This window comes from Varanus komodoensis, unplaced genomic scaffold, assembly GCF_004798865.1.
Source record: "Varanus komodoensis strain SLA01 unplaced genomic scaffold, ASM479886v1 scaffold38, whole genome shotgun sequence".
NCBI classification, from domain to species: Eukaryota; Metazoa; Chordata; class Lepidosauria; order Squamata; family Varanidae; genus Varanus; species Varanus komodoensis.
In genome coordinates this window covers 5,856,340-5,868,790 of record NW_025335909.1, presented here as the reverse complement: position 1 = coordinate 5,868,790, position 12,451 = coordinate 5,856,340, and the positions used below count along the sequence as shown (strand labels likewise).

General features: G+C 49.6%; 1 protein-coding gene across 3 annotated transcripts in view; it reads left to right on the top strand.

The window, feature by feature from the left end:
• Window positions 1–12,122, top strand: part of AACS (acetoacetyl-CoA synthetase) — a 31,724-nt gene extending 19,602 nt beyond the window's left edge. For 2 of the 3 annotated variants that reach the window (XM_044440886.1, XM_044440889.1), the window contains exons 11-18: window positions 53–117; window positions 360–482; window positions 793–906; window positions 1,809–1,934; window positions 2,392–2,461; window positions 3,708–3,766; window positions 5,355–5,557; window positions 8,085–9,970. In XM_044440886.1, the coding sequence (XP_044296821.1) occupies window positions 53–117; window positions 360–482; window positions 793–906; window positions 1,809–1,934; window positions 2,392–2,461; window positions 3,708–3,766; window positions 5,355–5,557; window positions 8,085–8,222 (898 nt within the window). In that variant the 3' untranslated portion in view covers window positions 8,223–9,970. Of the gene's footprint in view, window positions 1–52; window positions 118–359; window positions 483–792; window positions 907–1,808; window positions 1,935–2,391; window positions 2,462–3,707; window positions 3,767–5,354; window positions 5,558–8,084; window positions 9,971–12,014 lie in introns of those variants that run through there. The other variant, XM_044440887.1, reaches the window with a different exon arrangement.
• Window positions 12,123–12,451: the final 329 nt, after the last annotated feature.

Here is a 12,451-nt window from a genome sequence, read left to right as displayed (position 1 = left end):
CTATCAACACACAAAACCCTGTTCTAATCAGGCTCGTTCCTTTTGCTTGTAGGATCACTATCCTTGGGACTGGCGCTAAATGGTTAGCGGTGCTGGAAGAGAAGAACCTTAAACCCTGTAAGTGCCAGAGTGCCCTTGAGTCACTCTTGGCTTTGGGGTCTGCTGGAAGGGTTTGCCATGGAGGCATCGGCTCGGCCCGGGCCCGTGCTCTCTCGGCCCAGAGAGGCCTACCTTTAGGAGCGGCCGGGAGTGAAACAGCACCGGTTCCCAGATGGAAGCGCAGAATTAAAACGGAATAAGGGAAGGACGGTCATTCCACTTGGAGTGACTTTGATTTTTACGTGGTGCTTTCTCTTAAGGTGAAACTCACAACCTTCAGACGCTGCACACCATCTTGTCGACTGGGTCACCTCTCAAGCCGCAGAGCTACGAATACGTCTACAAGCACATAAAGAGCAGTGTCCTTCTCGGGTCTATCTCAGGTGAAGACTTGCTAGATCCCATCATTAAATCTGCTTTTACCACTGACTTTGGCATCCAGGATTTATTCTGCTCCTTGACATCTGAACAGGATCGCACACCCCTGTGGTGGTGGTTCATTTTCGTTGCTTTACCGGATTTAAGTGTGACTTTATGTGCAATTTACACTGTGTTGCATGAGTACGTCATGGAGCGGTGTGTGCAACCCAGATGTGTCAGAATGCAACTTCTGACATGCTTGGGAAAAGTGCTCATTAGTATTATTAATTACAATAAAAATATTGCTTATGGGCTGTTCTCATCTCGATGTAGGTGGCACAGATATTGTTTCCTGCTTCATGGGCCAGAACATGTCCATTCCTGTTTACAAAGGTGAGATCCAGGCACGGAATCTTGGAATGGCAGTGGAAGCTTGGAATGATGAAGGTATGCAGAGTTCCAAAAAAGCTGCTGTTATTATTTATTTTATTTCATTTTATTTATTAAAACATTTCTATGCCGCCCCTTGCCGAGGCCTCGGGGCAGCTTACAACATCAAATAAAATACAAAATACATTAAAACAATAACAATTAAAATATATACAGTAAAATAAAATAAGCCGCCCTGGCCGAATAAAATTCAATAATATTAACATTTAAAATGCTGCTTAAATAAAAAGGTCTTCGCCTGGCGCCGAAAAACAAATAACGACGGCGCCAGGCGGACCTCTCTGGGGAACGCATTCCATAACTTAGGCGCCACTGCTGAGAAAGCCCCCCTCCGAGTAGCCACCCTCCTAATTTCCTTCACTGAGGGCTCCCGGAGGAGGGCCTCTCCCGCTGATCTCAAGGGGCGGCTGGGCATATATGGACGTAAGCGCTCCTTCATTAATAAATTGTCAATAAATTAATATTATTTATTAATATTGTTATTCATATTGCTTCCTAGCCCACTCAGGTTCTGAAACTCCCTGGGCAGTTCCCAACAATTCATAAAACTAAAAAGTATGAATATATAGATAGTAAAATACAACTTCAGTATGCAAAATGTGGGGAAAAACCACTAAAATTTCGTGCATTCTCCTTTCCATTCCGAAAAGCTCACATGCCTTTCTTAAGGCTTAATTACTTGCACTAAGATTTTAGCTAAAATATGTTGGGTTTGTGTGTGGGGGGGCTACCTTTTAGCCCCATGCACCTGTAGAACGAGTGTCCCCAAGACTTCTCTGAAACAGCAGAGACAATTTTGCCCATCGCTGCAGACCTTCTATTTCGTGATGAATATATTGGTCGTATCCTAAATAGTGGAGCAGGAAAAAAGATGCGTCTCCCTGTGTTCCTTTCCACAGGCAAGCCAGTCTGGGGGGAAAGTGGAGAGCTGGTTTGCACCCGGCCCATGCCTTGTCAGCCGACACACTTTTGGAATGACGAGAACGGAAGCAAATATAGGAAGGCGTATTTTTCAAAATATCCAGGTAAGTAGTGAGATAATTTTGGTGCAGAGCTCTTTCCCCCCCTGCTGTTGGCTGTCCTGAGCCGATAAGCCTGCAGAACTAATATTTGAACATTCAGTGGAGAATTACAGTTGGGTACCAATATTTGCTTACGAAATTGTGAACTTGATCGCGCTGGCATGTGGAGCATCTTTTTTGCCTGCCTGCCATCTGTGTGTCTCCCTGCTTCCCCCATTTCACTCCTGAAACTCTCTTTGAACCCACCTGGCCACCTGAAACTCTCTTTGAACCCACCTATTTCTGGTACCTGTTCACCAGTGCCAGGAATGGACTGGGATCCATCTGTCAAAAAGAAAGTAGGAAAGGAGAAGAGAGCGTAAGAATTGACGGCGCAACTGAGCCTTGGCCTATTCAGCTCCACAAATACTTGCAGCAAGAAGCACTTCAAACAGTGTCTCCCTTTCCCACCCCCGGACAGGTGTTTGGGCTCACGGTGACTATTGCAAAATCAACCCCAAGACGGGAGGGATCGTCATGCTTGGTCGCAGGTAAGCCATCCCCTCGGCTTCGCCATCTGCGGAGGAGGCATCGTGCTAGCTGGAGAGCTGGCTTGTGGCCCACCTGTCGGCAGGTGACCGAAGATGCAGTGCCAGTTTGATTTGGCTCATGGGCTTGGATTCCTGTGGCTGGGCTGGGAAGTTTCACTGGCGGCATCTTTCTCCTGTCTGTCTTCTGCCCTCACACCATGTGGAACCAGGTGTTCGAAACTTCTGTTCTGTGCCTCTTCGCCAGTATCTCTCTGGCAGCTTCCTCTGACCACTGTGGCGTGATGGCTGGAACTGCAGCTTGGGAGACCCTGGTTCTAGTCCCCGCTCATCCCTAAAGCTCACTCAGTGACTTTAAGCCAGCCGCAAACTTTCAGCCTATCCTCCCTCACAGGGTTGTTGTGCGGATCAAATGAAGAGGAAGATGATGGGAACTGCCTTGGCTTCCTTGTAGGATAAAAGGCAGAATATCCTGGAATAAGAAGTTAGAATCTCAGCCCAGTGCCCTGCAGATGTGTTGGTCCAGAATGCTCAGAATCCTACAGGGGGAGTGTGGGAATTGTAGCCCCAGATGTGGAGGGCTGAGAAGGGCTCACCCGGAGGTGTGGAGTCCTACAGCTCCCATCAGCCCTCACTACTGCAAATGGCAGCCCGGGCTTGCCTTCTCCTCTGGACTCCAGCGGCTTTTTAAGGAAGCTTATTTAGAAAGTCTGCTTCCCTGCAGTTGGCTTGATATCATTGGCTCTTGCGAATGGGGCGGCATAGAAATAGTTTAATTAATAAACAAACAAACTGTTGTGGGAAGGACTGTCCTTCCTGGCATCTGAGCCGAGTTCCAGTTAGGCTTGGTTCTGATGGCTGCTGGCCTGGCTTGCAGGCACTCCGGATTTTATTTGGCGTGCTCTCTATAAAAGGCACTGCTGAACTAGCATCCCGGAGTGCCGGGGACAGGCAGCACGGCCGTGAAATCTACTTAGAGCGATTAAAACAGATGTTCTCTGTGCGGCACCTCCCTGCCTTCTCTCCTCTGACCTCTTCCAAACTCGCACGCGCTTCATTCTGATGGGTCTGAATCTTTAGAGGATAACAGTACCTTGAACCACGGTTAGCGCTTTGCCTCGGGGGTCCCTCTGCATTGCATCTTTAACGCTGTTGCCTTACTGAGAAGCAAGATGTATCGCGCCCGTTTTGCTCGCCATCCGACCTCGCCCGTGTCTTAACGACCCTCTCCGGCATTGTCCTTCCGCAGCGATGGCACGCTGAATCCGAGCGGAGTGAGGTTTGGCAGTTCGGAGATCTATAATATAGGTATGCAGCTTACGTTCACTGGTGCTTCTCCCCGCCCCCCCACCCCCCGAATTGTGAGATGGGGCAACTTTTATCAGCTGTACCAGTTTCCGGAGGGGCTGCTGTGTGATCCTGTTGTAGCCAAGCGACAAAGAGGCTTGTCACACCTCCGAGGCTGGCCCTTTGATCTGGCTACAGCTTTCGTGGGCCGTGAGCAGAAGCACAAGACGTTATCGAGAGTGTCAGGTCCATAATACGCTTGCACCCTATTAATTTCCCCCCCTTAAAAAGCTGCCCCGAACGAAGTGCTGCTTTGAAGATTTATTGTCGCCGTCGCCTTCCAGGAGCCCGGCGTTTGTGCAACGCGCCTGCGTTGCGAGATTGTCTTGGCCCATCTGGCGTGAGCAGTCCCTTTGCCGGGGTGGCTCGCTCGTTCCAAGAGACAGCCAGCGCACACAGGCCTCGGTTGTCTCGAGTGAAGCCTCGTTAATAGATTCCTTTGACTGCTCTCTGCTGCCATAATTCTTGCGTGCGCACAAAGAGGTTGTCAGCACGGTCCATGAGCTGGTGGAGAGCCTGCGGTAATGAGGGGCAGGCGAAGGCGGTGGCGCAGAAGCCGCGGCCGAGTGAATCGGGCCACTGTTTGGCTGCAATTCTATCCCCCTGTGTGGGCAGCAGTGAAACTTTAATGGCCTTCCCTTTTCACCCTCTGTTCCCCCAGTTTTATTTCCTTGAAATACTCTCTTTGTTATATGTTTTCCCCCTCCTTTTGGGGAAGGGTGGGAGAGGAAGGACGTGGCTGACATATTCAAATCCAAAAGGAAGCCAGAGGGAGCGTGGATTTCATCTCCCACACATGACCATCCAGGCACCTGTGAAGGGCTTTGCGTGGGGCCACGACTTACCATGACCCTACTAGCGATGGAGAGCGTGTTTTGGTTTACGCACTGGGTATCTTCTGGGCTGGGTTCCACTGGATTCTTGGCCCATTGCACCACAGTGGAGCCCCTGCTTGGCATGCGAGGGTCCCCAGTCCCAGTCCCCAGCATCCCTGTGTCCCAGAGAGCGACTGCCAGCCACCCGAGCACCGTACCAAACCTTGGGAACTCAGTTCGAGAGAAGGCGAGTGTCCAGGGACACCCACGGAGTTCTGTGTCCAAACAGGGATTTGAACCCACGGATTTGATCCCAGCCCCTAATCTGCCACGCTGAAGGCGACAAAGCACTGGCTCTGGGATCCCATGGCTTTTAGCCTGCAGCTCCCAAGCACACCTTGCGGTTCGCAGTTTAGAGGGAAAACCAATAGGCTCATGGAGACTTCCTGCCCCTTCCTCTGATGCACCCCTTGCCAGGCCGAATTCTTGATCCATCTTTTGCTCCGTTTGATCCCTGGCAGCTTCTCCACTAGGGCCAGCAACGTTCCCGCAAAGGCAGGTGGTGGTGGTGGTGGGGGATCCAGTGGCCATCTTGGTCACCTGGGCTTTGGGGCTGCGAGGTCTTGGACGGCCAGAAACCAGGTCAGGCTAGTGACTGCCATAGATCGCCAGCCACCCGTGCAGGGGGCTGGAGGCGCCCGTGTGTCCAACCCAGCTGTTTCTCGTTCGGGCAGTGGAAGCCTTTGAGGAGGTCTCCGACAGCCTCTGTGTCCCCCAGTACAACAAGGATGGTGAAGAACGGGTGATTCTCTTCCTGAAGATGGCCACGGACCAGAAGTTCAGCCCAGATTTGGTGAAACGGATCAGGGAGGCCATCCGCGCCGCACTCTCGGCCCGGCATGTTCCCAGCCTCATCCTAGAAACCGAAGGCATTCCGGTATGTCAAGGCTGTGTTTTTCTTCTTTCTTGCCACCACGTTTTATCAATTTTTTTCATTGTCACCTTGGAATAGTAATTAAGGAACAGTTGTCATCCCTCTTCAAAGCCCACACATGCCTGGAAATTTTAGCCTCACTTTTCCCCTCCTGAAAAAGTGTATTTGAATTTTATAAATAGTTTTGTCTGGGTTGCTTAGCAACTTTTGTGTGTGTGCATGCGTACTTTTCTTTTCGAATAAGCCTTCTCCTTTTCTTGCTTTTTTGTGTACACACACACACACACAGTTAATTTGACTCACTCACTCTCCAAGCCCTATTCTCCGTTGAAGATCCATACCTGATTTATGTGCTCTGTTGAGTGAGAATCCTTGGGTGTTCTTAATACACACATAACAAAGGATTATGCTTTTGCTTTGTCTGTGCCCAAAAGCTGCTTCCCCTCACCCCCCTGCAAAGCATTCCACATTCTCCCATTCTTACAATTTAAAGAAAATAATTTTGCAAAATGTCTTTTTAAAAATCCACCCCCTTCCTATTGTGAGGGCCCCGAAAGGGCTGGTTTAGGGGCTCAGAAAGTCCCTTAACACTAAGGGTATTTGTCCACTTTCAGGTATGTATGACTCCTCCCCGACTTACTGCGGAATTCTTTTGCAAGAGCCAAAGGAAAGGCACAAGGTGGAGACGTTTAGCATTAGTCAACTCTATTCAAGGTGGACTGAGAAGATTTGGGGCTGTCCTCGGCCAAATGCCAAACCTTGAAATAATCGCCCGTGTGTTCTGACCGCTGTTCCCGTCTCGCAGGGCATCCTGGTTTTGTGAGCTGGTTAGAGACCTCCCGATTCCTTACCCACCTCGCCAGACTACAGTTCCCCGGGTGGTTTTGGGGAAACTCTAAAAGCTATTCTGGTGGAAAAGTTTGTTCAAGTGAAAGCTGAAGAGGTCTGCCCTCCGGATGCTTGGGAGTACGACTCCCATTATTCCTCAGCACTGACTGTGGGCTTCTGGGAACTGTAGTCCAAAACTTCTGGACAGCACTAGATTGAACAAGAGAGCTCTGAGGAGCCATGGGTCCAGAGATCTTAGCTGGGGCTCCGTCTCTCCTGCCGTGGAAGGCGTGGATGGAGGTAATTCTGGAAGCCACGCCGCATCCTTCAGTGGTTTTGTGGTGCTGGTATGTTAATTCCCCCATTCTAAAAAAGGTTTGGGTTTTGAAAGGAGGTATTTTGGGCCCTGCCTTCAGTCCACACGTGGAAGATTGCCCCGTGAGCTTTTCTGAATCTGAATCAGGCCTTGGAATGTAGTCCAACGTCTCTGTTCCATTCTGGGTGCCAGAAGCTGCTTTGTAGTCTCTTGCCTCGAAGGGCCTCCGCCTCGCTCCCCCAGCCAACAAGCATGGCTCTAAAACCTGCAATGTGTGGGGAGGGGGGCACTCTTGACCCCTTTCCTGCTCTCCCCACCCCTGCTCTCCTGACTCTCTCCACGCCGTTGGAGATCGGCGTCAAATAGCTCAGCCAACGTGAACGCAGAGACCAAAGAGAGCGGCATCGAGGTGTTTATATGACAGCTGGGAAGTTGGGAACCCTGGTTGCGATGAGTAATTAGCTCACACTCTGGAGGAATTTATAACTGAATTCTAATTATGGTGGAGGTAAAAATGTGCCAACACAGAAGTGATTGTCGCTGTATTCTTGCTCTCTCCAATCGTTTCTGGCCATTCCTTTTCTTTGTGCTTCAGCTCCTGGAAGTATATTTAGGCTTCTCAAAAACATCTCAAAGCTTCTCCTTGTTTTTCCTAGTAGCCGAGGGGCTCTTGCGAGCTAAAACCCCAGGACCGGGTCACCAGTGCCCCCTCTAAGTAGGTCGCGGTGCAGAACGAACAGGCCTCCGTCTTGGTGGCCACCTCTCAAAGAGGAGATCCCACGCAGTGACCTGGTGCGGTGGACAGTGTGGCACTGGGATGCTCCCAGTCCGGTTCTGGCCTCCCCTTGGCCACGAAGCTCCCTTGGGGGACCTGGACCAGTTGCTGCCTCAGCCTAATCTCCCTCCCAGGGTTGTGAGGATTGCAGGGAGAGGCAGAGAGGGACCAGATAACCCCCCCCCCCCACCCCCCTTGGGCTCTCCTTGCAAGGAAACGGAGATACACATGTAATAAAAAAACGAGGCAGAGGTCAGATGTGAACCAGAGGCCCTGCTGATTCACAACCCGCTCGCGCTCTTTTCCGCGTGGATTTGAACCTGCATCAGGACCAGCCCTTTAGGAGGATCGTGGGTGTCTTGGAATGGTAGCAAATGTCAGGTACGAACTGTGTTCCCGCCACATCTTCGCTGCCAGGCCGGCCTGCCTGGGAATTTTCGCAGAAAGCGCTCACCCAGGGCCAAAGCAGCCCCCGCGTGGGGAGAACCTGTGTCTTTTGCTGCCTTGCCTTTAGGTTGGAAAATGTTGCTCCAACTGGGTGAGCCGCACCGGGAGTGACATCCTCAGGTCTGTCTCGCAACGACACTGTTGTTTCATCCTCCATTTTGCAGTACACAATCAACGGGAAGAAGGTTGAAGTGGCTGTCAAGCAGATCATTGCTGGGAAGGAGGTGGCTCAGCGCGGCATCTTCTCCAACCCAGAGTCGCTGGACCTTTACCGAAATATCCCCGAACTCCAAGACTACTGAAGGAACTGGCCTTCTCTTGGTGCTTGTACATGTGTGTGTCTGGTTTTGTATCATGTATATAATATGTATATGGATCCTGTATGTAAAAGAAACTTATTTAAGTGACGGTGTTTCCTTTAAAAGGAGAAATACGGTTTTGTTTTGTTTGGCCAAGTGTTTCACGGATGGGCTTTCCGGGGAGGAGCCGTGAGGCACCTTTTGGCTCTTGTCGTCGTTGCTCTTCCTCCAAACCTAGACAAGCTTCGCCTCCTTTTAAATAACTGGATACTACACAAACTTTTTATAACATACTAAATGCATGTCTTCTGGTTTGAATTTTATCTCGAAAACCTAAGGGAAGAGGGTGAGATGGCCACACAGGTAGTAAACCATATTCCATTTGCGTAGAGTTACTTTTTCGGCTGTTGTGCCAAGGATTCTGGGAAACTTGACCTGCCTGCTCAGTGGGAAGGCCACGAAAGGGCAGAGGTGTGCTCTTGGATCAGGCGCTTCAGCCCGAGCCGGCTCTCTGGGAAAGCTGAGGGTGCGTCCTGGACCACATCCCAGAATCCTTTGCAACACGCAGGGCCCTGTGGTTGGCACTCTGTGTGCAAAATGTGTCCCGAAGCAGGGAGTTCTGAAAAGCGCTGGCTTGAAGTCTCCCATTCAGTTCCTGAGATCTTCACGTGGCTTTAAAAATAGAGAGCTGGACGACTCTGGTCCGGGCTTAACCTTTTTTTAAAAAGTGAAAGCGTGAGAGAAGCGAGTGCAGTTTTGCTTTTTTCTCTGCTGCTGTGCTAAATGAGTCTTGCCACCCACTGCTAAGTGTGAATGGGGTCGGCCCTCGTCAGGGCCTGTCACGCCAGCCTGCCCTCGTGATCCGCAGGACCGGTTAGTCGTGGCCTGCCGACAGGCTGTTGCTTCTGCACGGGGGTCGTGTTCCTCCCTCGGACTGGCGTCAGTTTTGGCTGCTCCATCAACCCAGTGCCGAATTTGGAGGGGGGGAAGGAGGCGGTGCCGAAAGCGTGGCTGCGGTTTTCTGATGCGTGTGTGTTTTTAAAGGAGCTTGTTTATTTTTTTACGTGAAGGAAGTAGGTCTCCTTCCATGTGCACGAGTCACTTGCACTATGCAGAGCCTGGGATAGGAATTACAGGCCCATCTGGAGGGCGTGGGCTGGTGAGCACCAGTCCTTTGCGGGAGCCATATTAACTGGGCAGGAGCCAACTCCGCATAGACTCTGCCCTAAACAACAGGTGCGTCAGCTCTCTCTCCTCAGCTCCAGCTTCAGGGGAGCTTTGATGGAAGAACAGACTCCCCCATGCCCGTATGATGCATTGCATGTCCGAGATGGGAGCACTCCCCCTTGTCTCCTGGAACCCCAGTGAGTTTTGTGTTTTTGCCAATGTGTGTAACCTACTTTTACTTCCTTAACAAACAAACAAACCTAAAGCTGATCTTTGGTGGTGACAAGGGACGTAAAAGATCTGAAGTGGTTTCTTGGTGCTTGTCTTGGTCTTGGTTTTTAAAGGGATCCTCTTCCCACCCCTAGTAATGCAAACAAGGTGCTAGAAACACAGGGAGTCATCACCGTTGTGGTGCTTGTGAAGAACAGTCCCGTTGCGAGAACCATGCTGGAAAAGGGTTTGGTCTTCGGGCAACCTGTGTGTTACGGTGGGTAGAGGCTGTTGGGGATCTTTTTCGAATCATGGTGTTGCACAAGTTCAATGCTATTTCAAGGGATTTAAACTTAATAAAATGCGGAATGATTTCTTGCTTTCCCTGGAGTGAATTGATTACATGAGTACTGGTATGTACAGAGCTGAGATCAATACACTTGAAAAAGTTTTGCATTGGGAAATGGTGTCCTATCAGGGAAGCAGCGTGCAAAATACATGCCGGACTGTTAATTTTTCATGATTTCTGGGAGGTAGACACTTACTAGTTCAGGGGGTTTTATTGCTTGGCCTTTGTAGCGTTTCAAGGAACAGAAAATAAATTTTGGAAATACAACCCTTGGAATATCAGTTTAGAGAGATTTATCTGCAAGCTAAAACTTCAGCTGGGTAGACACGTGAGCTTATCAAATTGAAAGGCTGCCGAAACAATTGCCTGCCAATTGGGAAGTGAGTCTTGCTTGGAAGATCAGAACTGCTCAGGTGAAAAGGGGGATTCTGTGGGTCAGAGGAGCGGCTTGGGTTGAACTGTCCGAAAAGGAACCGGACTGTGCGTGGCTTAGATGGCAGCAGGGAATGAAGAATGCAGTTCGAAGTAGAAAACAGCGCAGGGGGATATAATATGGAAGGTCTTTCCACATAGGTACTCAGGGTGTTCCCATGTGCCCTGATTTCAAGATGGCGGACCTAATTCACAAAGTCAGTTACCATTTCTGAGGCAAGTATCTCTGGACACAACTTTACAAAATTCTTAAATTTGTTGGGTATTTTACTGTTGGTTTTATTGGAACACACCTGAACATTTCACTTGGAGTGGGACCCATTGTGTACGAAAAGTAAAAGGAAATGGTAATCATAGGAATATAGAAGTCCACCTTAAACTGAGTTAGTTCCTCAGTCCATGTAAGCCAGTGTGGTCAACACTGACTGGCAGCAGCAGGATTGAGAGCAGAGGTATGCGCACATGTTTTTACAACATGAGAACAGGTATGCAGCAGCGATTTGGTGCGTCAGCGCAGTGGGTTCCTCCTGGGGGATCATCGTCACTGCAGCCACTGCCCGAACTCCTTTCCTAATTTTTAAAGTTCCTCTAAGTTCTAGTGTCCTAGTTCCGCACACTGCACACAAATGCTACATTAACTGTGTACGTGTGTTCATTCAAACGTCATCACACATTCTTTAATTCATGCAAAATGGCTGGAGTTTACAAAGCACTTGGATCGTTATTAATAAGTAAATTTGGAATAGTTCATTAATTAATGCCAGCTGGTTCTGAAAGCAGCCAGTTAACAGAAAGAATGCTAAGATTTAGCTGAAGTGGGTCTATTTTTAAAGGCTCTTTTTACCAAATGTGGCAGAACTTTTAGAATTGGTAGCAGCTGTGTCCCACGTCCTCGTTTCATTTCCCGTATGGCCCGAACACATCATCTTTAATGCATACACCCCCAAATAATTTGCTGATGGTGCTTCATGTCTTGGTTGTCACGGGTGATCCAAGAATTCCAGGTTAGGCTGGTATAATAATGATGGGTTACACATTAATGCATTCCAAAGATCGCAACCTGTCTTCTGTCTGCAAGCGGGTGCTTGGAGCTTCTTCCATAACAATGCCATTGGCTCCCAGGATGCATTTGGATACAATTCGAGGTGTTCTCTGTGTTGTTTTGTGTTTAAAGCCTCCATCCGTTGTCTGGATCCAGAGTATCTTTGGGAGGAGTTTGGTCTAAACCCTGTAATTACGGTATGGAAGTTGCATCCTAAAAGAAGGTTCCGGAGGCAAAAGGAGCTAGTGGGCTCAGGTGTCTGCTTTTTGGCAGATGAATTCATGAATTGATAACCTTGAAAAAAACCCAGACATGACCACAATCAATTCAGCAGCGTTAAACATCAGTAAGGGCATAAAATAGATGGGGTAGGTGCCATCTCAAAAGAGGCTTTGTGTTCCTTTAGAAAGGAATGCAGCTTCTATGAAGGCACTGGGTACAGACTCGAGAAACGGTGTGTTTGAAACACCAGTAAAACGTGATCCGCACATGCACTTCCTGAGCAAAACATGTGCGATTAATGGATCTGTGATTTCTTCAGCTGGGTGGCTGTACCACCGTCTCTACTCCCATAATGGAAACTTCTGTTTTGCAGGCAACCCTAGGAAACTGCAGCAGCGAGGCAGCCTTGCCCAGTTGGGTTCCCGTCCGACATGTTGGCCAGTAACTCCGGTCATCCGCAGCCAGTGTCCTAAGCTGTGACTGCCGACATTCTTCAGTGGAAACTGGTACCCCTCAGCTGGTACCAGGTTCAGGATGCAGCTGAGCTTTGGGCTTCATCGCCCATTGTCGTTTCAAGCATGCCTTCTGGACCCTAAAGACTAGGACCTTGTCTGGAAACAAAACCCACACGCAGATTCCAAGGCCAGTTCTGCATCCTGTTTTTCTTTGCTCACAGAGAGCACGGGAGGCATGGCTCCAGGTTTTCGTGGGCTCTTGGGCAAGACACCCCAGTGGGCGCTCGACCTCCGTGACTCAGTCTTTTCACCACCTTGCTCCTGTTCCTATCCTTCGTTCTCTTCCTGGCTACCG